Raw genomic sequence first — 26,470 nt, forward strand, 5'->3', positions numbered from 1 at the left:
GAAATAATGTTTGTCATACAACATACTAAATAATGCTTAGTTAGTAACTAACTGCTTTTATTCAAAGAAAACCATTAAATAACAATAGAATTTATAGAAGAACATATAGGTTTTCACTAAAAGTGTCATAATTTGTATATCCATATAATACTATGAATAAGATATGAGTAAAAAAGCAAATATTTTATTATACTCTACAAAATATTTCACAAGGTCTAAAATACAGACTTAATAAAAATCACTATCACAGAATTAGTTTTAATAACAAAACGACATTTTTAAACTTAATTAGGACACAAATATATCATCTATATATTTTATAACAGCTTACAACTAAAAATTATGAAATTGTTAGAGATTAATTGATTATTATTTATTATTTGTCATGAAATTATAGAATTATAATTTAGTAACTTAATTAGTTAATTGAATTACTTCTTATTTGAAACTATTCAATTAAGTCATTATTTCTAATAAATACATTTTTATTTTATACTGATAATAAATAATCAATTTATAAATTAACTAATAAAATATATTAACATTTTTCTTTTACTGTTTTTGTTCGAAGAATGCAGCCATATCTTTTATACAAAATTGGGGCGGTCTATCACTAGTACTATGTGCTCTTTGTCGAATCGAACTGTAAAAAAAATATTTTATACACATTAATTACTTAACTACTTAAATACAAATTTATTAAAGTAGATGTAAAAATATATACTTTGCAGTCTGTTTATCTGTTTTAGTTTTTAAAGTATTTTTGTTATTAATTTCATCAGAAGTTTTACATCCAGTCAACTGATTTACTCTTGATGCTACTAAACCTTTAGTTTCTTTTTTAGAACATTTTTTACGTTCTAAACTTTGTGTATACCATTCTTTTTGCTCAGGATCTATAGATAAAGTATCACGTTCGTCATAAGTGATTATCTTTACTAAATGTTTTGGTTGTTTAATGGATGTGTTAATTTTAGTTTCAGTGCATTCATCTGGAGATTTCAATGTCTTAGCTCTTAAACGTTTAATTATATCATCATCATATTGAATACTTTCAGATATTTTAAAACGTTCACGGAGAGCTTGCCTACGTTCTTCTTTATAACGGTCAATACGTTCACGTCTTGTAGCATCCATATCATTAGACGAATCAGATTTTTGACAACTAATTTCTGAGCTTATAAGATTTGGTGATGTATTTACACGTTCCAAATTTTGTGTATCAATTGGAAAATTAAAAGCATCTAATGAAACTGTACTAGTAACATGCTGACAATTGTTACGTAGTCTTCTATTTTTTATCCATGTTGAATTGTTTTTGGGAGATTTATTAGAATCAAATTTGTTTAATGATTCATGAAACTTATTTTTATTTTCCTTATTTCCTAAAATAAATAAACAGTAAATTATAATAAAATACATTATAATACATGAAATAATTAAATAATGATATCAATCAACAATGTATTAATATAACTAAATAATAGAATTTATTAAAGTGGATAACTTATGTAATATAATGTTTAATAATTAATTGATACATAAAAATTACTGCAAATAAAAAATATAACCTATTCAAGTTAAAAAATATTGTTCAAATTTGGTATTAAATTTTATATTATATTATTACCATTATGTTTTTTATGTTAGTAATATTGTTAAAAATAAATTGATATTGGATTTCATAATATTTATTTAAATACAATTAGTTTATTTTCAATAATAAATATAAAAAGTTAATTCTGCAATGTATAAACATTTTAAATACTCTTCTCTAAATATATATATATATATGGTTGCTTCATTACTTGTTTAAAATTTGAATTAAAAACTGCAAGATATGAATAATAAATTTATAGTTTTGTAATTATAAAATATTGACTAGTAATAAGTAAAAGTGTTTAATTAAAAATACTATAACATAACTTACCAGTAGAACTTGAATTCTCCATCAATTCTTTTCTCATACGTCTTTCATGTACTATATCTCTTCCAATTTCTGATTCAAATTTGCGTCTATTTGAGTCTAATAATAAATCCACTTTATTCTCAGAAATTTCTTCATTAGATGTCACTAAAATGTTTGCACCATTTGTTATATTATCAATATTTTCAACATTTTCAATTGGTAAAATTGTTGTTTCTAGTCTATCTTGTATTAACATTTCAGTATCTTCATTTGAAGGTGAAACTAAATAATCATTATCTGATATGTTTTGATTATTCACGGTTTCTTTAATTTTTAAATTTTCATTCTCCACTTTATCCTAAACATAAAAATGTATACTTATTAAATATAAAATATACAATTTACTGTATTATTATTTAATTTTAAGTACCTGTGAAGAAATTGATATTTCATGATGACTGGAGTTGCAAGATTCAGGACTAGTAACAACCAATATTTCATAATGTATATTTTCAACAGATTTCTCTGTTTCAAAATTTAAGTTATCTATTGAATCAGTAGAACCTTTACAAGATGGCATTACTTCTTCATAACTAGAATCATCTTGATGAAAAATTGAATTTTTGTGACCCAAACGTTCATAATTGTTACCCATAACAATTTCATACATAGATCCAGCTTTTTTAGGAGAGCTAAGAGATTCAGTTAAAATAGAAATATCTGATTTCACTTTTTCTTCAATTTTATTGTTATTAAGAGATTCACATGGAGCATCATTTCGGACATTTCTTAATTTTATTTCTTGAAAACTACGTCGGTCATTTGATAAACTTTTATTTCTTAAGTCACCTTGATAACTTAACCGATTTCGAGGGGTAGTTAGAAGGTTTTTAGTTAAAACATCTGATACACAAAAATCAATTAAAATAGTCTGGTAACCAGGTGTAGTGTTTTTGTCACTATAACTATCTTCTGATAATGGACAATATGAAAGAGTAGGGGTCGTAGTAGTAGATAATGAACCTGTACCAGTTTCATTACTTTCAACATCTGTCATAATTTGATCACATTCTGTATGTATGTCTGCAGCAACTGTCATCTAACACAAAAATATTATACTTTTTAATCTAAGTAAATAAAACAATATTGAAATAATTACATGTTCTGGAGATTGACTATCAATGAATCGTATATCGGGTGAAGCAAATCGTTCTTCTAAATATGAAAGCCTATTATTTTTTGTATGGTCGCTTTCTTTATTTGAATCGGTAGTTTTTTTTTTCTTTGGTGATGGATCTGCACTTAATGAATCTTCTGCGTGTGCTAATATTGGTAAACGCTTAGAACTACTATTCAACTAAAATACAAAAAAATAAAAATAATTTAATATTTTTCAGCGAACAAAAGATAAAAAAAAAGTATAAAACTTGATTTTAAGTAAACTGGATTGGGTAATGGAGTCATAAGTGATCCACCATAATTTTTATGATAAACCTATAAAACATACTGATGTAGTTTATTATCTACCATACTATTTGTGATTTACCTAGGTAAACCCACAAGGTGATAAACATGAAATACAATAGAATAGACTTTTGTTCTAATTAATATTTAAAATTTTTTTTATTATTTATCATTAAGAGACCCTAGTGATACATATATAATTTAATTTTTTTTATGTTTATTTTTTAGTACTGAAAATAGAAAAATTTAATTTTGGATAAATTTAAAATAGCCAATTTGTGAATCTGATTATACGAACAATTTTGATGGTAAAAATATTTATCTAAGTCGAGTAATTTATTCTTTAGGATTTTTTTAAAATATCAATATTTTTTGATTAAATTTACTTGGAACGTAATAACTTTAAAAAATATGATTTTTAAGAATTTGCTGACATGAGTATATTTCTAAAATTATTTACTCATCATATAATATTAACAATTTTAATCATACTAAGTAACATATTTTTTTTTTTTTTTTGATCAAGTCTATCCGTTACATCTGTATATTGGATATACCATAAAATTAAACTCTTATTTTACAAATTCTATGTTGACTGTTTATACGCGAGCAGAATGTAGAGCGCTTATAGTGCTCATGGTATATTACAAAACAAAACTGTTTAATTCAAGACAATGGTGGAAGAGGAATGGTAGATATCTTTAAATTCACAAAATTTAATTTTTGATGAGTTTTTAAATGACATAATACATTAATACCTTTTTTTAATAAAAATCATATTTTTTTTATATAATTACCATTTTTTAAATATATTTTTATAAATATATTATATAACATGCTTTTTCATAAATTAATAATTAAGTTTACTTTAAAGATTTGAATTAATAATTTGTGAGTAGTTTATGATAGATCACTTACAACACCAGTATGATGTATAAGTAGATAGCAAAAATTTATGGTAGATCACTACACACCATTACCCTAGATTGCATAACATTATTAACATTATTATTATTTTTACTGTTTCTTTCGAAATTGTATCTAGAATTATTAATTCCATGATTAATAAAAGATCTAATAAAATAAAATAAATTATTTATTTTAAGTTATACTGATAGTTAAAAAAGATAATAACATTATTTCATGTTAGGTCAGATTTTACTACATATTTACTACAATTATGTAACAGTTAATGCGCATTAATTTGCATTAAGCTGATGTGCATTTATTATTTAATTTGATTTGTCAAATCAAATTAACTCTTACTCCCGGATTAAAAAATGCATGTTACCACTTTAATGCAAATTAATATTTTAGTGGGAATTTTAAAATGTCAAATTATAATTATTTTGGTCATGGAATCCAAAGTATAAAACATGGACTAAAAACATTCGCATTAACTTATAATTTTATTCAACATCTAATCTTGATATTTTAGGTGCATATAAATCCGTTCTTTAATATGAATTAATTTAATGCGCATTGAGTTAATTCGCATTAACTGCTGCATATAAATGTAGTAAGTTTAACATATAATAAATACTGTATTATAATATATTTTCAAGGGGCCGCTACATCAACATTTGTTTTCTTTAACTCCCACATAATATTAGAACAAAAATATTCTGTATTCTCACAATTACGAATGTCTGGTTCAGTTAAGGGCAAAGGCACCTATTATATATTTTATAAAGGAGAATATTTCTTGTGCATTTACCAGATAGATTTTTAATATTTACATTTTTAAATAAGTTATAAATGGTTAAAAATAATTTTAAATTAAAACAAACATACTTATATTTATATTGTAATTGTGGGAATACAAAATAACTTTGTTCCTATATAATGAGGGAGATAGACATGAGAAAAAAAATATTGGTGTGGAGGCTCCTTAAGTTATTTAATTGATATTTATAACCTATTATAATTGGTTAGCTTTAAAAGTGTATCTCTAATAAAATATATTTTATTTATAAATAAATAATTTTAAACTTACGTTATTAGTAGTCACATTTTGTAAGTGTTCCATACTTGAACGATTACTAAAAATATGATTAGTATCTTCATCAGAAAATACTCTCATATCAGACTCATCTAAATCAAAGTTAACTTGCAAATCACTTAGATCTATAAAAAAAAGATGTGAAGAAATATTTATTAATCTAAACTTATTTGAATATTTTTAAATAAGTACATAATAATATGTGTTATTATTTAGTTGTACCTTCTTGACTTGGGTGAAGAATAGGTGATGCTTCCAGATCTTCTTGGTCAGCAAGTTGATCAAAATAAGAATCATGGGACACAGAACGATTATGACCAATTGAGTTGGAACCACAGAATCCTGGAGGAGAACATGGTGGCGTCCCTTTTATTTCTCTTAAAGACATTGTTTCACTTACTGACTTTGAAGATTTAGGTGTATCTTGAATATTCATACCTTCAGTTATACTTTGGCGTACACATTCTTTTGAGTCCTGATAAATTTAATAATTAATTATAGCAATTTATGTTTTTAAATAACTAAGAGGATGCTATAGCCAAATTTATTGTCTCTGTCTTACAAGTGCATAACATAACAAATCTACTCTCAGCAGTTCACGTTTAGCTACATTAACTTTAATATTAGAGTGAATTGACTTATTATAAAACTTAATGGTACGAACTTTATCTGTGTTCATATATTGTTTTTTTTTTACAATAATTCAATTTTTCATCAAATTTTGTGTAAATAAAATAATACAATTTTAAAATGCTCATAACTCATTTAAAATGGAATTAAAATTAAAAAAACAATGTATGAACACAGATAAAGTTCTTCCCATTAAGTTTTATAATTGGTCAATTCAATCAAATATTAAAGCTAATGAAGTTAAAACTTAAAAGTGTACTGCTTGAAGCATGAATTTACTATGTTAAGCACTTATAGAAGTATGTAAAATATTACAACTTAAAAAATGCTCATTCCCCAATATTTAAGACAAATGAAAATATCCTAAAAAGAGCATTTTTTCCAACAGATACTCTAATATTAAAATAAACAACACAATATTTGTTATACTGAACACAAATTGTTTATGTTATACAGTTTACAGGAGACAATTTCACACTGCGGTATAGCATCCTCTTAAATAGAAAACTTGTTATTAATATCAACTAACACAGTACTTAGAAAAAAATTACCTAAATGTATTAACTTCAATAAAATATTAAAATACTTTAAAATATCTTGTTACATTTAAAAAAAATTTACCATATATTTAGGTGTTAAATTTGGTTCAGACTTTTTACGAAGTGGTAAAACTCCAAGTGAAATACTACTTCCACCACGAGTAAATAATGATTTCCATCTTAATGGTGAACGCCTTTTATTAGTATTACATCTTCTTGATGGTAAATCAATAACAGTATGATATTTTTCAGGTAAACAAGAAGGACCCCCGCCTGGAATTTAAATGATGAATATCATTTATAAATTATATTATTTGAACTAATTATTTGTTACTTACCAACTTCAATATAATTAGGATCATTTCTTTTTGCAAAAGTTAGAACACGATTTTGAGCTTCTTCAAGAGTTAAAAGTTTTGTTTGAGTCGATATTGCTAAAGATTTAGGTCGAGACTTTTTGGGGGTACCTAAAACAAATAAATTAAGATAAAATTTGTTTTCCAATTATTAATATATAACTACCTTTGGTAGGTGGTAATTTTGCTCCAACGTTAGGAATAGGGCTAAAAATATAGTCTGTATACCGAATTAAAAATTCAGTTACTACAGCTTGAATACCAACACCATGTAAAGCAGCAACACCACTGCCATTTTCTAGTTGTTTACTTCTTAACAAGTTAGGTGCCCAAACGATTGCAACATTTCTTGCGGTCATGCCTGTTTGTTCACCAAGAGCAGCAACACGAGATAAATGTTTCATCAAATATTCTAACGTTCTAATAAAGATAATATTTTTTATTATTAATAAGATAATAAAAGAATTTATTTATTTATTCAATAAACCAAAAACTTTTTTTCTAAGAAAAGTTTGTTGGTCCATAAAAATATGTATTTAAAATAAGTTTCACTTTTCTTACCTAAAATGAGGAGGAGGTAACTTTTGAACTGTTTCTCGCATAAGCTGTAACCTGACTTCAGTAGTTTTCTCAGGTACTGATTGTACAGCATTTACAAATGAATCATAAAGTTGATAAGTGCATAATGGATTGGGGAGTTCTCTAAAATATAATTTTAATAATGAGGCCACACTATGTATATCCTGTCTTATTGATTCATCTTCCCACAATGCTGGTACTCTATCCTCATCAAATGTCGACCTAATTGAAGAAATTATATATTATATAATGGGTTAATATTTAAGTGTGTTAACTGTATTCACTTTATACATAGTGGAAAATTATAGATCATACTCTACTTATATATATAATTTAGAAATTTAACAGAAAATATAATTTGATAATGGAGTATTAAAATTAAAAATTTTAAATATAATCAAAAATAATTTTTGTTACTTAAGAATTTAAAGAGAATACTTTAATTAAAACTCAAAATTATTTTATTTTGATTTTAGCATTTTAAGTTTTAGTTTATAACACACAAAAACTAAAAAAAAATGTTGCATAAGATGTAACAAGTGCTGTTCTAAAGAAATAATATTAGAGCACAAAAAAAAATAAATATATTTCTACTTTTATAAATTTAGACGTATTTTATCCAAACTGATACAAACCTCAATCTTTGAATATTAGATGTAACACCAGAAAGTCTATATATTCCATCAACTATTCCAAATTTTTCAATAAACTCAGCACAGCTAGTTAATACATCAGGCACTAAAAATACAAATTTATCATGATTAGTAAAACCATTTTACTAAGAAATATAATATTTATGTAGATCACTCAAGTTATATTTATAAAAATAGTAAGGCCATCATTAAAATCTATACTTATTTTTATGCAAATGTTTTATCCTTAATTTATTTATTACTTAGTTTTTAAATAACATACTAATAATATACTATATAAGTTTAATCTAACTGTTTAATAAGAATGTAGAAAGACTATTATTTTTTTAATAAACTTAAATAGGTACATTAAACAATGATTAATTATATTACAAAATAAAAATAAAAATAAATGATAAATAAAAAATTATATTATATACATTTTTTTTATAAAAAGGTCTGAATCATTTTATAAGTATTTGCAATGAAATAATAAATTTAGAGAAAAAACTAATATTACACAATGTTTAGTGTATAATTGAAAATTATACTTACAATCTCTTCCAGAATTTAGAAGATGTTCACCCAGATCACAACCAAATACTCTTTCTTTTAATATTCCAGATTGTTTTAATGTTCTCCGTGTTGGTCTTGATAATATAAAAGACCGAAAAAATGATATCAGTTTACCGTGTTTTCTGAAAATGTTGACAACAATTTTAATAATCACAATTTAAATCTTGTTAATTGTATAAAGAATATATTTGTTTAATATTTATGATGCTTATTCTAATATTATTAATTATGTAATGTAAATAATGAAACATATTATGACAGCAAAAAAATTTAAACAGGGCATAGACTTACCTTAATACGGGTTTTGTTGGTTCAGAAAGAAAAAGCATTTGAGGGTTTATATAAAGATTTCTTGGAACTTTATCTGTTATGACAGCTACACAGCTAGATGGAAAAAATCCAACTAGAAAACCATGTTTGCCTCTCCACCAAACACTTTCTTCAGGTGATGGCATGTCAATAACAGAAATTATATCACCGATCTATTAAAATCGGATTAATTAATAGTATTTATAGTAGAACCATAAATTTATACAAATTACATCAAATGAAATTTCATCAGAAGCATGTGCAGTATATTTTCTGACTGAATAAGCTGCAGCAACAGCAGGGGTGTTTATCGCACAATGATCTCCATCAGCAACTAAAAGGTGATGACCTCGATTATCTAATTCTAACCAGCTAAGAATAGGTCCACAGTTAATTAAACTTCCAACAGCTATTTCAGATAATCTTTTGCAATATTTACTAATCAAGTCTTTTAAATATTCCTATAATGTAAAAACAAATAATGACAATATTATTATTATATAAAAAAATCTTTATAATCATATTTCTTACATTAGAATTTTCACAATCAGTCGGTACAGGTTGAAGTTCTGGAAGTAAACTGAACTTCCTATCATAAACACATTTATGCAATTGATGATCAAGAGTTCTTGCATTTTCATATGATCGTCTTAAAACCCAAACAGTATTTTGTGATTCTACTTTAATAGTTAACCAATAATCATTATCATTATCCACATTTCCAAATTTTTGTTCGTCTTCTTCAATTAAATCAAACTAAAGAATATATTAATTTTTAATGTATATCATAATTGAATAAAAATTATTGAAGTTACTATATTTATGATAATCCTGAGCAAAATTAAACTTAATATTATACTAGGTGATTTTTTAAACGTGCTCCATTATTATGCTTAAATTGTGCATGTATTCAAATTCTGATGTTTATATAGTTTCAAGTTGTTAAAAACAATATTTTGATTAAAAAATTATATTTTTAAATATTTTTTATCCTTATATTTTTTTTAAGTTTTTTATTTTTTTGAATAACAGCGTAGAGTTTTAATTTCATATTCCAAAGCGGAATATTTTTCTGAGTATTTTGATACATAAAAATCGATTTTAGGGCGAGTAGTTTATGAGTTATGCGTATTTTAAAGTTTAGACAAGCGGAGTAGTGGACAAAGATTTTGCGGGATAACCCCATACCACTCCACTATACGCATCAAAACTTTAAATACTTATAGCTCATAAACTACTCGCCCTAAAATCGATTTTTATGTATCAAAATACTCAGAACAATATTCTGCTTTGGAATATGAAATTAAAACTCTACGCTGTCATTCAAAAAAATAAAAAACTTAAAAAAAATATAAGGATAAAAATATTTAAAAATATAATTTTTTAATCAAAATATTGTTTTTAACAACTTGAAACTATATAAAAATCAAAATTTGAATACATGCACAATTTAAGCATAATAATGGGGTGAGCACGTTTAAAAAATCACCTTGTAAATACATAAAAATCAGGTCTCATTATTTATTTAGTGATCAACATTTAAAATCTAAAATTCAATAGTCTTAAATACAACAAAATAATTATTTTATTTTATTTACAATTGAGTTAATGTTATAACATTCAAATTGAATATCAAAAACTGGCCTCTTGTTTTCCAATATTATTCTAAATGATAAACTGTTGTAACTATATTAACAATTTTATGCATCATATAATTTATACAGTTATTTATAGTTATGAAATAACATTTTTTTTTATATAATTAACCTAATTAAAAGATTAGATACTCGAATATCATATCTAAAATAAGAATATTAACTTAGTAAATTGTAATTAATAATTTAATTTCATGTTTACTAACTTTTAGTGGCCCAAGTTCAACATGTTCATAATGAAAATGAGCACACTCTTCTAATTTTGGAAATCTAGATTTTCCATCATCAATTGATGTCACAGGTAAGGTGGCTATGCGCATACTTCCATTACTGATAACACTGCTACCCGAAGATCTTCCTTCAGAATTTCGGCTCAACAGAGTATGATCAGGCATTTTGAGAGATGTCTGAAAATTGACTAATTATATAAGTTTCTGTAACATCAAAATATAAGAAAAATAAAATATTATACTGGTTTTTTACTGAAATAAAATAAGGGATTATTGAATATAAAAATAAAAATTTATTAGGGATATAATTATTATTATAATATAGTTAGTATATATTAATAAGGGTTAGTCATTAGACTAAAAATGAAGGATAGGCTATAGGATTACTGTGTATTGTACTTAAGCACATTCACAATAAATAAAAAACACCAAAATTTATCAAAAAGAAACAATTAAAACTATAGATTTAAAAACTTAATAGTTTTTTGTCATTGGTATAGTTATCTATCAACAAAGAATCAAAAATATATACAAAATAATTTAATGTTGCGTATAACTTATTCCTTAAGTCAAACCAATGCATTGGTAAATTATATGACTAAATGATTATAATGTTATTATTATAATATATAGGTTTAGTAAATAGGAAAACATCGTATAGTGTGAAATTGGTTAAGTTACCAATATGTGCAAAATTATTTGATTATTATGACACCTTAAAAATAAAATATCACTTAAGGAAATATAAGTTCCTAGAGTATTCCTTCTGATTATTATGTTTTATTTTTATACTTTATTAACTACAAATATTTTAGATAATGCTCAAAAACCATTCTTTAAATTTTGAAAATAATGATTGCAATCTTAATATAAATGTATTTGTAGTATTTTATAAAAAAAATAGTGGTATCTTTAATTACTTGTCCTACAGATTAACTTAAAGTAATAACTAATAACCAATACATAAATATTTTTAAGCAAACAATTGTCTTGTGATTTTTAGAATTTTTGTTAATATCACAATCAATTATACATCAATTATTTTGTTTGTTTTTTTAAATATAATAATATCAGTCCTAATAAAAAACACACAACTAAGGTATATATAAAATATTCAAAATAAATAATTTATTATTATTACTATCAATTATCATGACATTCTTACTTTTGAATAAGAAGAATACTGCAATGTTCCCATTTTAAGTCATTTATCTTGACAATTACTAGAGTATGTATAATGATTGATTCTGTATTGGTTTATAAAAAACATTGTGAAGAAATGATTTTTTATTTTGTATAAGTGGTAAAATGAATGCATCCATTTATTCCTTAAGAAAAATATAAATCAATGTATAAGAGGAAAATATTATAAAAATAAAATACAACAAAATTAGTTATAGATTTATACTTTGCAAAATGTTGATAATTTAAAAAAAAAATTCAGATCCAATATTTGCTAAAAAACATAAGACAGTTAACTTAGAAATAGGGTTACCATTTGTTCTACTTTTGCCAGAACACTACTGATAACTATTAAACCATGATCAAAACATAAACAAATACCTATGGTTTAATAAAAATTAATTTTGTGATCATTTGTATAATGTATACAACTAAAATTATACATTTTTTAAAATAAAATATGTTATAATAATTAATTAATATAATTGCAAGTTTATTTTTATACACAACTAAGGTACATACTAATATAGAGGCTGGTTGGTAAGTAGGGTATTCACTCTGTTTATTCATATTCAGAGAAATAAATTAATAATAAGATTAATATATTGTTTTTATACACTAACAGATTTATAGATATTTGTTAATTTAATTTTAAAATATACAAACAAATTATTAATAACTTGATTCACTTTCTATAAAATATAATTAGCTATAAAATAATAAACATTTTTTGAACATTTATTAGTTTTTAAATGTAATTCAATTTTTAAAAATGGCTTGAATATAAAATGTAAGATGATAGAGGAGTTAGTATATATATATTAAGACATTGATTATAAATAAATGGAAAATTATAGAATGTAATATATATAAAAAAATATAATAAAATAAAGTATAGTTATTAAAATCACTTGATTATTCTTATGAAAAACAAAAATTAAAAATATATACAACGGTCTAACATATTAGTGTTCATTTTATGACACATTCCTATAAAAGTATTAATATCTTCAATAACTATTTATATTCAACTATAAATTAAATATTTGGCAGATATTTAATCCAGTAATCAAACCATTCTAAATTCAATAGCTATTATCAGTGTACCAAGTTAGTAATTAGGTTCTTTTTTTCTCGAATCTATATGATAATTTATTACTTGTTTATTATTCTTCCCATTCGTTAGCTATGTTAAAATATTTAAAAAACTTTAATTAATCCAATTTATTTGATAGTTAATGATAGAAAATGGCAATTTTAATTCAATAAAATCCTAATCTATGCTCCAATTAAAGTATTTTAATGTATAAAACTATTATACCTAAATTTTGACATAGACAGTGTTTGTAGATCCAATTGGAATAGACTGAGACGATTGAGACAAACCATATGTTTTTACAATTAACCAAATAGTATTTAATGAATACATTTCATTAAAAAGCACCAATAAATAAAGACTTTACAATAACATTAAATTAAAAGAGCACTAAAATAAAAAATTCAAAAAGTTAAAACAAAAGTTATCCTGCCCTAATCAGATTAGCCAATCTTTAATTCCAAAGACGTTTATCATGTATAGGATCTCTTTGGAAATTTTTTAATAAAATAATTTAATAACGGACACAAGTGTACATATTTTTCAAAAATAAAATCAATTAAAGAATTTAAAAATAATTTATGATGACAAAATACAATTGCATTATTTGTTTACTATAATTTTGTCAAATACAATCTCACTCTCATATCTTAATATTGAATTATTCAGCTTTATAGTATATAGTATATTACTATATAGTTATTTCTGTTCTATAACAAAATGATAAGTACTTATTAAAGTTAAAATAAAACTTAATAAATTATAAATAATATTACACTTATTACAGTACCTATTATGTATAGTTATAATGGCTAAACATTTATAACCAATTAACATTCGACAGCTATATTATTTTAATTTTTAATTACAGAATCATTTTAAACGTAAGATTACGTATTGTGATAACACATTCACACAACGTCGTAAATAGGCATTTAGTGTATTGAGACTTTAGGCATACAAAGCTTGCCTTAAACAAGTTAGTTTTAATTATAAAAAATATTAAAAAATTAAAATTCTCGTTACTCACTTTAAAATAAAAATATCAATAAAAATCTATGAAATGATGCCCCAGATGGCCAGATAATATTATTACCTTTAAGTTTAATAATTGGTAAATTAATTAATATTAAAGCTGCCAGAATGAAATTAACTCCGCCAAACGCAAATTACCTAACTAAAACAAGAAATCGAATTTTTAACTTTGTATTATTTTTTATAACAATATTAATATTTACAGGAGACAGACTATTAAAGACCTTCCTAGAATTACCTAGATTTCATAAGTAATTTACTGTATTTACCTACATACCTAATTAAGAAATTTCTTGTGGAAGGGTTAAATTTTTTTAGTAGACAACTGTACATTTTATGTTTAAAAAAAACCTTAAACTTTACTAAGCACACAATTATTTTTTGAAATTATAATTAAAAAAATAAGGCTCTGGAGAATCTATCCTCATCACCACCTTGCCTTTATGATATATTTATTATTTTATTTATATCATAAGACTACATTGATAGGGTTATTAATAATAAGCAATGCCTGGATAAGTAGTTAATAGACAATAGTATACATTCAAAACTTTATATACCTATGCACCATGCATTTTATTAACTGTAAATTGTAATACTAATTTATTTTATTTTCTTTAAAAAGAAAGATTTAAATGAAAAATTATATATCACAAAAATCTATCATTAAATAGGTGTTTATTATTTTCATTTGTATTACTAAATGTTTTTTATCTACTTTTATCTAATATAAATAAATAATGTATTCCTTCAAAATAAGAATACATTTTTTATTAGAATAAAAGTATTTATAAATTTAAATTTTAGATCTTATAATCTTTGAAAAGTAAACAATTAAAAACAGTATTTAATAATAAAGTTATCTGCTATACTATGAATTATGATTCACATTGTAGTATTTTTGGTCAAACCACAGATATGAATTTTAACAATAAGATTATTATAATTATAATTAGTAAAATTGATAAAAATTGTATGCAAAAATGTTTAAGATTATATATATATACATAAATAATATATTTTTTTTATTAATATTAAACAAAACAAGCAATTTATAAATATTATAAATATTATATTATAATTTATAAGTTATTTTGTTGTGAAAAACTTAAACTTTGTTTATTGAATTCTAAAGACATAACTCCAAGGTTACCATTATATCGATTTTTAGAAACCTGAAAAAAATATTTTTATTTATATACACAATCTGTAATTAAAACAGTATTATATTTATACCTGTAAATATTTTTTAATTTGTAAAGATTCCATAACCTTATTTTGTATTATAAGAATATTATCAGCTTCTTGAGTAGCTTTAGCAGTACCAAAAATAGAATTGATAGACAATTGTTCAACATCTTTTTCTTTTCTAGGATGCATTACTAAAGTTACATGACAATTTGAATACGTAGCAAACCTCCTAAACTCTGCAATAATTGAATCTTGTTGCCAAAATCGTTCTGAACCCATATCATACTTGGCACCAATACCCATCATAAACTGTACATTATCAATGATCACATGGCCAATATCATGTACATAAACAGCATTCATTACAGCCTAATAATGACAATGTGTAAGTTTAATATAAACTATGGTAAACCAAGATAATTTTAAACAAACAAATTTATAATATTATAAAGTCTTGAGAAATACCTAAATAAAATAAATATTAAATTAAATTAAAAATCATAATAATTACCTATATTCACCTAATATTATACAGAAAATAATATTTGAAAATATTAGTTATTTTATGATAAAACTTATGAATTTTAAATAAATTAGAGAAAATCCTATAATAATTAATTTAAAATTTTTTTTTTTAATGCATCAATTTAGTCTTCTAATCTATTAATCTATTAATCTTGTACATTTTATCAAAATATTGGATATTATTTTGCTTTTTATTCAAAGCTTTAATAAATTAACATGCTTTAATAATTTTTAAAAAATTAACTATTATCAAATCAAACTTACGTCCATCACCATATTTAGTGGTTGGGGGCCATGAAAAGTCAAAAAGTATAGTGGAAGCTTTTCAAATTGATCAGCTAAGTTATCGAACAAGTCTAAATTAAGATGCACAGGTTCCTTAGCAAATTGTTGAAGCATGATTTTTGCTAAACGTTGATTACGTATTTCAAAACTTCCCCATAATGTTGGCAACTACAATAAGAAATGACAAAATGTTATAAAATATTTGTAATTTAATTAAAATAGTATTTATTTAGAAGTAATTAAATGTAAGATAAGAGATACAAAAAATATAAAAGCTATTAATAAAATAATGTTAGTAAGCACTTTGAAGGGTCACAAGAGTTTAAATTTATCAATTTAAGAAGTGTTATAGTCAAGAAATTTGAAATAAATTAAATATCCAAGTCATTAAACCAAGTTTAATATAGTTTACCTTCAAGCAGAAAGTAAGCTAAAGTAGGCCTTTTTAAGACAATTTCCTCATCATCAAAGTAGGTGGGTGGGTAAGTACGGTACTAAACAATGGATTTAGTATGATAAAAAGTTTTTAGTAATAATATTTATACTAATAAGGAATTAAGAAAAAAATAGAACAAAATCTGTGGGTGCATGGGTAATCAAATGATACTTTGCCTCAGGACTGAAAATTGTTCTGTAGGCCACTGCCTTAGTGTTGCAAACAAATAAATCAATTTTAAATAAAACTCGATACCAAACCATAAATAATTTGAATTAATTTCAAATTTTAAAATAAACTTTGAAAAAAATTAAATTAAAGGTGGACAAGTGTTTACTTTTTAATTACTTCTTAATATACTAGTGTAAACAGAGTGCAAATTAAAAGTGTTTTAATATCCAATTCAGACTAATTTAATTACTAACACCTTGTTCAGCTAAATCTAATGAATATTCACTAATAAAAGTTGTTTTTCCTGATCCTGTTGGACCAGTTAATAAAGTAAGTTCTCCACGACGATGGCCTCCAATTATTTTATTCAATGCCGGAAATTTTGTCCATTTCATTCCAAGAGTCTAAACAAAGTTCTTTAATTTTTAAACGTTATTAATTATTAGTATTTATAATAATCATATTTTTTTATGTTTAACCTTATCATGATTTTGTAATTCTGCATAAACTTCATTACGTATTGTTGAAAATTGAATAATACTGGGATGAACCATTTTATCAGCAGTCTTAAGTATTTTATCAATATTCAAACCAAGATTGTATGCTAAATAAGGGGATGGTTGATCATCAGTTGGCCTTATAAAATAACATCTACTTTCTATTAACTTTTTAGCAAATGTTCTTGCTGAGTTCCATGCAATTTGATCATTTCCAAACCATAAGATTAATTTATTGAAATACTCTAAAGATGGCAGTAATTCTTGTGGTAATTTACGCACACCTTAAAAATATAAAGCTATTAAAATAAGTTTTAAAAATATTATTATTTATAATTTCTATACAGTATATAAATATAATTAAAATGTACTTGAAAAATATTAAATTATTAGATGCTTAAATAAAGTTGAGGAAAATATAAGTTAAGTGATAATAAATAGATCCAACAAAATATATTTTGACACTTTTAGCAGTTTAAACCAAACAATTTTAATAAGTATTTTTATAAAATGGTTTAGAATAATTATAAATTATAATAATTAATTATTTATTTTAATAATTATAATCTAACAGTGATAGTTTATATTTTTTATAAGTATATTATAGGTACAACACTAATTAATTAATAGATATAATATGTAAGAATGTAAATACCATGAGGTAAGCAAATAATATGATGAGATGATTGATGACCAGCTAATACAAATAAATGCTTAAAGTCATCAACAATAATTGCACTTTGACTATGATTTGAAGTTAATGGAGGAACTTGAGCAATTCCCCAGCAACAATCGTCCGGAACAGTATTTTGATCAAGATTATTTTCTAATTTAATTTCTTTATAACCAACAACTGTCTTATTATCAAGCATCATAGTCAAGTACAAGGAACTATTTTCTGAATTAACATATAAACCTGGAATACGATCAAGGTATTGTAATTTTAAATCCTGCAAAATAAACATCATAGTTATTATAATAGTTCAAATATAAATTACAAAAGAACTAATTTAGCGTACTATTGTTTATTATTATTAACACTATAAATTATCAATAAGCTTTAAACTTATATAACTATCTAAATATTAATGAAAATTAATAAATTAAATAATTAACCCCAACTTAAATTTAAGTTGTTACTTGAAACAATATTTTGAATATTTTTTATTTTAAATTATATAATCCACTAAATACAAAAATTACAATAAATTTATATATTTTAAACTTTTATCATAGAAAAAAAATAGAAATAATAAATTTAAAGGACAAAAGAGTGAGCATATTAACATATTATTTAATAAATGAAGTAAATAATGATCAGGGTTGTTTTATTTATTTTTACCAACAATTTATGGTGCCAATAAATATTAATTACATTCATAAATTAATAAGTATATATTGCAAGTATAATAATTATTAACTAATATTATAAGTATACATTTAAATTAATATTTATTTATTAATCATTATTAATTGATTATTTTTGAATTCTTCTTGATCTGTAACACACTTCTGTCGAAATAGATCAAAGGCTAATTTATAGAAGAATTAATAACTTATAAATAAACTGTCAATTTACAAGTAATTTTGGTATTGAAATAAAAAACAACAATCAAACATACTAGAATAGCATATTTTATAGATATTAGATAGGTATATCATGTTATAGACTGAATATCTTAATAATTAGAGAATTTCCTACAATACATAATTTTATTTAAAATTGAAATATTTATATATATTATTTATTTAAGATTGAATTTATATTTTATAAGGACTTAAAATAGTGTAGAACTATTACCTCCAAATTAAGAGATTTTAAAATACTCTTTTTATTATTAGGTTTTAATGATTTAAAATTCATTAAATTATCAGCCTTGTTATTAAAATCTTTAACAGCTTCAAAATTCTTTGGAGTTGGTACACAAATTCTTTCATTATTTTTATTTGCGTGTGACTTAAATATTGACCAATCACCATACCTCAAACAATGTGTACAAATAAACCAACCTAAAACATTTAAATACTATATTATTCAATATATACATATACATCAACAATTAAATGTTTATCATTTATTATGAATCTATTTACCAGTAATTTTATTTATGTATAAAGATGTGTTATAACAAAAATTGCATCTTGTCAATAAGCAAGTAAATTGATTTTTGTAAGGTATTTTTAAACTGTCTAATAATTTTGAAACGAAAAAATCTCCTGATGTCCGTCCATCATCTACTGAACTAATTTTAGATGTTTGATTTTGTATGCTAAAATATAATTTTTGTTCGAATAGTTTTCTTTGGAAAAAGATTTTTGAATAATTTCTAATTGAATGGTATATTTTCATAATTAAATAACTTTTATAAGTAGATAAACATGGACAATGTTATTTGAATAGTATGAAAATGCAAATGTTATATTTAAATGAAGTTAGTACTTAGAAATTAGAAATTAAAATTTTGAATTGCATTAACGATAAAAATTTAAATTTATTATTTATCTTTTACCTATTGCTTAAATTTTAAAATTTTAAACAGCATTCATGATAAAAACATAACAAATTACAATACTAGTATCAGTAGTATCTTTAACCGCAAAGGAATCGTCACATAATCAGCACACACCAGAGAGATTATAACGTGTTATAACGTACTTATTCTATAGAACCATCAACCTACAAGCGAAAAAAATTATAAAGCCTACCCTAGAGTATAATAATTCATTCAATGACACTAAACTTTGGTTCATACATTAATTATATTAATTGTTGTTTGTTGACCAATAAATTTATTTGGATACAATTATAGTATGCACCCAAATTTCGTGTGGTTACCAATTGACATCACAATAGTCAGTAGTCAGTAGTCGGTACACGGTAATCACATCAACACCATAATATAATATATATTGGTAAATATGAAGTGACATTACGCATATTTAATACATTGGTAACAAAATGTTGGTAATATGTTAACTTCATTCTAGATAATAAACATGCATTCACAGCAGCAAGCTACGTCGTTTGCCGTGTTGTATTCCTTGTACTCTGATTGGCCATTATAATACCGATCTACTGCTTGTAAGTTGTAATCACTAATCAGTAAATAAAATTATCAGAATTTAATGATTTATTTGACTAAAAAAAAAAATTTTAATTTGTATTTTGGTACTTTATGGCATTCAATATTTATGTTATTACAATTACACAGTTGAGTAAAGTAAATTGAGATAATTGAGTTGGAATGTTCAACTATTCGAATACTAAGTAGGGTTCGAATGTTGTATTTAACTAGATCGCTCCATATTTTACGCTACACTATTTTTAATTCAATTATATTTTGTAAAACTTGCTGTGATGACCATTAGTGAAGAATTATTAAAATCTAAATTAACAGTTGCACTTGACGCATCGTATGTGGTAAGTTAAATTTAATACTCTATTAATAATTAAAACGGTGCTTATTTATTTATTTTTTTATACATTTTACTAAACAGTAAATCATGTTGAAACAATATTTATTTTTTGTATTTTTTCATTTTACTATAATAATATTTCCTTAATTATTTATTATATAATTGTTTAGTGTTATTGACTATAAATTCTTGGCTTAAGTAATAACATTTTAACAAAACTAAGTACTGTTTTTATAATATATTATATTTATGTGGTTTTGTATATATATAGATTCATAAATAAATAGTTATCAGTTTTTCTAATGTTATTTTAAATATTATTAACCGAAGACTAAAGACAAATAGAAAATATTAAACAATACTTAAAAATATTAGCTCATTTTTTACTTGAGGAATTCAAATTTTTAACTAAGTCTTGTCAAGTTCTTAGTAAAATTTAAAATTGTTGTTTCTTAGATAAAATAAACAGTAGGACATTACTGAAATAATTATATATATACATAAATAATACATATCTATTATGTATAATATTCAAATAATAATTGTTTTATTCAAAGAACAAAGTATTTGATTTAATATAACCAATTATAGGTGTATAAAATATAATATTTTTCTAATTTTTGTTATTTTTATGATATAATTGAACTTAAATGAAATATATTACCAATATAATACTTATGAACTCAAGATAATAATTGTCACATTTATGTTTACAGTTTTATTTGCTAACCAAATATTCTATAAATTGATAGCATCCTGTTAACAATATAAAACACATTTTTTTTACATATAAAAGATTAATTTAAGTGAATAATTACTATCTATATCAGAAACTCCCAGTATAAAGCCTTTTAACAAATTTTGTGTTGCTCGTACTAATACTTAATTGTGTATTATACACTTTAAGGAGTAAATAAAATACAATTTTTTTGTAACTTAATTATTATTAATTAAATTTTTTTCACTCAAGGAAAAACATGCCCTTCTTTTTTGGTCAATATTGCACTTATTTAAATTGATTCATGGCATGCAGTCCACAAGTAATTTTCAAAATGAATATTTAATCTTTTTTAAATATTCTAGTATAGTGATCTGTAGAATTAAATAGAAAAAGTTTATTGAAAACCTTATAATCTTAGTTAATTTAAAATATGACAAAGCCCATAATCATAATTCTGATATTCTCTATTTGATAAAGTAGTGATTTTTCAATAATTTTTAAAAGGAATTATTTCATAATATAATCAAATTTTTCATAAAACCTAATATATATATATGTATATATTTTAAACTGAGCTGTAATATTCATAGTATAGTAGATATCCAAGCAACTACTACAATTTGCAATTAAATTATTATATTTATCAACTTAAAGTTCACAGTAATAATATAAATAATTTTATAAAACTTTAGTAGTTGTAATTTTATTTTAGACTAGAAATGCTATATAATTTACAATCATGTACAATAAACTCATATGTGCTACTATCTAATCTAAGGATCTAGGACAATTGGTCTCTGTCATAATTTTATACTTGGACAACATTAGTCCAAGACCTAAAAAAGTTAAATACAAAATATTTTTTTTTGCATAAAACGTTCTTTAAAATATATTTTCAATAATATTATACCTTTGGAATATAATTAAATTGTAATAATAAAATATAATATTGTATAATATAAAGGTTTCTTGGAATATTTTCAGTTTCCATAATTTTTGTAATGCATTGCTTATTCTGATTAGCCTTTTTTACTGTCATCCGTTTAATATGTTTATACTTGAATAATTATATCTTAATTTGTATTTTGTACTATATAGTACATACACTTATACTTAGCGACCATTACCAAGATATTATATCGTCAATATATGTAGTCCTAAATAGTAAAGTAAACAACGATGATTACTACACAATAGAAAGGTACCTATTCAGTATTTATTATTAGGCTCTAGGTAGCAACTGTTGCTGAAGCCGTGATTTTATGTTTAATATCTAAACTCTAAACAAATATTTATATACGTGTAATGCATAATAAATATCCATGAAAAAACTCGAATTACTATCATCAGTATCATTTATCTGTGGTGTAAAAAATATATTCAATGCATAATGGTCTACGATTCAAATGATTCAATGGCTGTATATGAATTTCGATAATAACATAGAACCACGGCTATAGATATTATCTATTTATTTCATCGTGCTATACCATGGTTTATTTTTGATAATACACATTGCGTCAAAATGTTCTAAGAGATTGTAACTTTTATCATTTTATCATATTTTTATAGAGTCTTAGGTCTTGAGTACTCTAATTGGCTGTGGCAGTTGTGCCTTTTGCGGCATCGGGGTTCGGTATTTACTATTTAATTTATTTTACTATAATGTATAATATTAGTTAACACAAGAAGCTTAAATTAATAATATAATATTAATTATTTTACTGTTTAAAATTACGATTTTCCGTTCGAATTATTTATTACCGAGTTTAGTTTGAAAGTAAATAATAATAAGTATTGTTTTAATTATCTAAAAGAGAAAATACTGCACTTAATTTATCTAGTGAATTGTTGAAAATTGAATTTGGATTGATTGTGAATGCAAGCAAAATGCAATCAGAAACGCCAAAGAAAATTTTTTCCAGTCTTCTGGTAATAATCCTTGATGTTAACCCAGCTCAAGATACATTACTTAGCGGAGAAATAAAGCTATCGTCCATTCTTAGTTCTGTTGTTGCTTTTGCTAATTCTCACTTAATGCTTCGGACCCATAATAAAGTTGCAGTGCTTGCATCTGATCCAAATAGTTGTGATTTTATATATTCCGATCAAGATGAACTTGATTTTAAAAAGAAAACAGTCAGTAGTTGTAAAATGGCAGGAAGCCAATATGAATTGTTCAGTCATATAGATCGTTCTATCAAATTTAATATAGTGAAATTCCTCAAGGATGCGGCTGAAGAACCACATATGTCTAGAGATACCGTCTTTGGAGCATCTTGTGCTAAGGCTTTATGTTATATAAACAGATTACAAAGTAATCTATTCCCAGGTGAAACAATGAATTCGAGAATATTAATTATATCTGGTTGTGATAATGAAGGAGACAAATATATACGTTGTATGAATACATTTTTCACAGCTCAAAAACAAAATGTAGCTATTGATGTATGTAGTCTTACCCATGATGTCACTCTATTAAAACAAGCATGTTATATCACAGAAGGTTCATATTTTCGCATGCCTAAATTAGAAGGATTATTACTGTATTTACAATGGATATTTTTAACTGAACCTTCTTCTAGAAAAAAATTGGTTATACCACTAGCTCCTCAATTAGACTTCCGACCGTTTTGTTTTTGTCATGGAACCCTGACAGCAATTGGTTTTGTGTGTTCATTATGTTTAACTATTTATTGTAAAATAAGTCCTATTTGCACAACTTGTGAAGCAGTTTTCAAAGTACGATCAGCCATTGCAGTCAAACCTAAAAAGAAGAAAATTAAAACAACAAATGTAAATAATTAAGTTTTTTTTCAACGTCATTACCATTACTCTTTTATTTAATGATAATTTTTAGAAATATATATACTAATAGTAAAATTTAAAAAATTGTTTGATTTATTTGTACTTGTATTTTATAGATCTTGCTAATTACAATAATTAAACTTAAGAATGTATGATATAAAAAGAACATTTTTATAAATATTAAATATTCTATAAAAGACTGCTCTTGTATAATATATTTTTAGTTAAGTTATTGTATGCCCTGTATTTTTTAGTAGTAATATATTTACCAGGATACATACAATGTCTTAAAATATAGTATAATATTACGTTTAATTTTGGAAAAAAAAATATAGTATGACTAAAACATCATTACAAAAAAAATTTAAACATAAGTCAAAAAAAATAATTTACACAATTTTTGGTTTAAAAACAAATATAAATATATATTGGAAATATATTAATTATTTTTTTTAACATCGTAATTTAGATATAAAAATGCTATATTATTTACAATTTCCGTTTTTCTTTTTCCAGAACAATCATTTTTCGTGAAAGCAGGTGTCTCATTTTGATTTATGAGTTTATATTGTGATACAATGATTTACAAAAACTTAATACCTATATACTTGAAAAAAGTATTCGATGAAAAACTTATTTTAATGATTGCTGTATTATTTCGTTGGTTTGTCGGCTTGCATGATTATTCTGGAAAATCAAAAACTCCGATGTATGGTGATTATGAAGCCCAACGGCATTGGATGGAAGTTACAGTTTCTCTACCAACCACTCAATGGTATTTTAATTCATCTGACAATGATTTATTGTATTGGGGTCTTGACTATCCACCTTTGACAGCTTACCATAGTTATTTAAATGGCTTGGTATTTAAAAAAATTCTTCCAGAATCTGTTCAGCTTAATACATCTAGAGGTTTTGAGTCAAAGTTCCATAAGCTACTCATGAGGTATTCTGTGCTTATAGTTGACTTATTGATATTTATACCAGCTGTTTGTTGGTTTTACAGGCAGTTTTTCAAGATTAAAAATAATAACCAATTAAGTCAAACAATGATCATTGCGATGATGTTGTTGTATCCCGGGTTAATATTAATAGACCACGGACATTTCCAGTATAACTGTGTTTCTTTAGGTTTATTCGTGGCAAGTGTTGCTAGTATGTTTACCAACAAAACCATCCTAACTTGCTTTTTGTTCAGTATGGCTCTAAACTACAAGCAAATGGAACTATACCACGCTTTGCCGTTTTTCTTTTATTATATTGGATTTGTTTATGAAATGTATAAGAAACATTCATTTATTACAGCTTTAAAGACATTATCTATTCTTGCATTGAGTGTTACGATGGCATTTCTATTGATATGGCTTCCTTTTATTAGTGATCCTAAACAAATGTTTCAAATCATACATAGAATTTTCCCATTAGAACGAGGTGTTTTTGAAGACAAAGTTTCCAATGTATGGTGTCTAATTAATGTTCTATATAAGTTGAGGGATATTAATAATCAAATCATGGCTACCATATGCCTATTAACGACATTAATTTCAGTATTGCCCACGTGCCTGGATCTTATAAAATATCCTTCTAAAATAAAATTTTTACTTTCGTTGATTAATTGTTCATTGTCTTTTTTCTTATTTTCTTTTCAAGTTCATGAAAAAAGTATACTTTTGGTTGCCATACCAGTTTTAATGTATGCTCCTCAAAATGCATTTATGTGTACTTGGTTTTTGTCAATAACAACATTTAGCATGCTTCCTTTATTGATAAGGGACAATTTATTGATCCCATTCATTTCTTTATCATTAATATATTTTATAATTTACAATAATATTGAACAATTAATTACACATCAAAAAAATATATCAAAATTACATTTATTACGTAACTTTTCATTATTTGGTTGTGTCATATTAACTTTTTGTGCCATAACATTAAAACCGCCCCAGAAATATCCACATTTATGGCCACTGTTTATATCTGTTTATAGTTGTATGCATTTTATTTTGTTTTTAATCTATTTTAATTTTAGTCAATTAATGTTACATGTTCCAAAAAAAAAATTATATTAGCTTATTTAAAATAGATTTATGTTTCATTATTGGGTTTTATTAATTTAATTTTAATGAATATTATAAAATACCTAATATGTTTTCATAGTGAATATCAATTTATTCTAAAAACTTAAACTTGAAAATTTGTTTAAATGTTAAAGATGTATATTG

General features: G+C 23.9%; 4 protein-coding genes across 7 annotated transcripts; 2 read left to right on the forward strand and 2 right to left on the reverse strand.

Annotated features, from left to right (window-relative positions):
* Positions 1–363: 363 nt before the first annotated feature.
* Positions 364–13,565, reverse strand: LOC113560672 (GTPase-activating protein CdGAPr). Of its 4 annotated transcripts, none has more exons than XM_026966690.1 (19): positions 13,385–13,565; positions 12,047–12,209; positions 10,858–11,058; positions 9,528–9,752; positions 9,230–9,457; positions 8,979–9,169; positions 8,667–8,809; positions 8,115–8,217; positions 7,462–7,701; positions 7,067–7,320; positions 6,883–7,011; positions 6,627–6,817; positions 5,598–5,850; positions 5,370–5,500; positions 3,069–3,266; positions 2,340–3,008; positions 1,931–2,267; positions 725–1,385; positions 364–643 (listed from the first exon to the last, which is right to left on the reverse strand). In XM_026966690.1, the coding sequence occupies exons 2-19, from the start codon at positions 12,077–12,079 to the stop codon at positions 553–555; spliced, it is 4,278 nt and encodes a 1,425-aa protein (XP_026822491.1). In that variant the 5' UTR covers positions 12,080–12,209; positions 13,385–13,565; the 3' UTR covers positions 364–552. The 4 variants fall into 4 exon arrangements, with proteins under 4 accessions (XP_026822491.1, XP_026822492.1, XP_026822495.1 ...); XM_026966691.1 differs by having other exon boundaries at positions 10,858–11,085; XM_026966694.1 differs by lacking the exon at positions 12,047–12,209.
* A 1,711-nt stretch (positions 13,566–15,276) lies between these two features.
* Positions 15,277–19,761, reverse strand: LOC113547763 (twinkle protein, mitochondrial). Its single transcript, XM_026948250.1, has 8 exons — positions 19,394–19,761; positions 19,101–19,309; positions 17,955–18,249; positions 17,282–17,583; positions 17,057–17,206; positions 16,175–16,363; positions 15,431–15,754; positions 15,277–15,369 (listed from the first exon to the last, which is right to left on the reverse strand). The coding sequence occupies exons 1-8, from the start codon at positions 19,647–19,649 to the stop codon at positions 15,277–15,279; spliced, it is 1,818 nt and encodes a 605-aa protein (XP_026804051.1). The 5' UTR covers positions 19,650–19,761.
* A 3,402-nt stretch (positions 19,762–23,163) lies between these two features.
* LOC113554370 (general transcription factor IIH subunit 3) lies at positions 23,164–24,893 on the forward strand. The gene is made up of 2 exons (XM_026958186.1): positions 23,164–24,233; positions 24,762–24,893. Exons 1-2 carry the CDS (start codon positions 23,328–23,330, stop codon positions 24,777–24,779), a joined length of 924 nt encoding a protein of 307 aa, XP_026813987.1. The 5' UTR covers positions 23,164–23,327; the 3' UTR covers positions 24,780–24,893.
* LOC113554350 (probable dolichyl pyrophosphate Man9GlcNAc2 alpha-1,3-glucosyltransferase) lies at positions 24,768–26,344 on the forward strand. The gene has a single exon (XM_026958157.1). It carries the CDS (start codon positions 24,803–24,805, stop codon positions 26,315–26,317), a length of 1,515 nt encoding a protein of 504 aa, XP_026813958.1. The 5' UTR covers positions 24,768–24,802; the 3' UTR covers positions 26,318–26,344.
* The last annotated feature ends 126 nt before the right edge of the window (positions 26,345–26,470 follow it).

The sequence above is a fragment of the Rhopalosiphum maidis genome, chromosome 1, assembly GCF_003676215.2.
Source record: "Rhopalosiphum maidis isolate BTI-1 chromosome 1, ASM367621v3, whole genome shotgun sequence".
Classification (NCBI taxonomy): Eukaryota; Metazoa; Arthropoda; class Insecta; order Hemiptera; family Aphididae; genus Rhopalosiphum; species Rhopalosiphum maidis.

Excerpts from the sequence above, each read along its gene's own strand:
- LOC113560672 (XM_026966690.1), bottom strand. The coding sequence starts at position 12,079 with ATGGGAACATTGCAGTATTCTTCTTATTCAAAA. Across the intron at positions 2,268-2,339 it reads AAATATCAATTTCTTCACAG|GATAAAGTGGAGAATGAAAA; the intron begins GTACTTAAAATT and ends TTTTATGTTTAG. Across the intron at positions 644-724 it reads ACAGATAAACAGACTGCAAA|TTCGATTCGACAAAGAGCAC; the intron begins GTATATATTTTT and ends TTTTTTTTACAG.
- LOC113554370 (XM_026958186.1), top strand. The coding sequence starts at position 23,328 with ATGCAATCAGAAACGCCAAAGAAAATTTTTTCCAGTCTTCTGGTAATA.
- LOC113554350 (XM_026958157.1), top strand. The coding sequence starts at position 24,803 with ATGAGTTTATATTGTGATACAATGATTTACAAAAACTTAATACCTATA.
- LOC113547763 (XM_026948250.1), bottom strand. The coding sequence starts at position 19,649 with ATGAAAATATACCATTCAATTAGAAATTATTCAAAAATCTTTTTCCAA. Across the intron at positions 19,310-19,393 it reads ATACATAAATAAAATTACTG|GTTGGTTTATTTGTACACAT; the intron begins GTAAATAGATTC and ends TAAATGTTTTAG. Across the intron at positions 15,755-16,174 it reads CACTAAATATGGTGATGGAC|GCTGTAATGAATGCTGTTTA; the intron begins GTAAGTTTGATT and ends TGTCATTATTAG.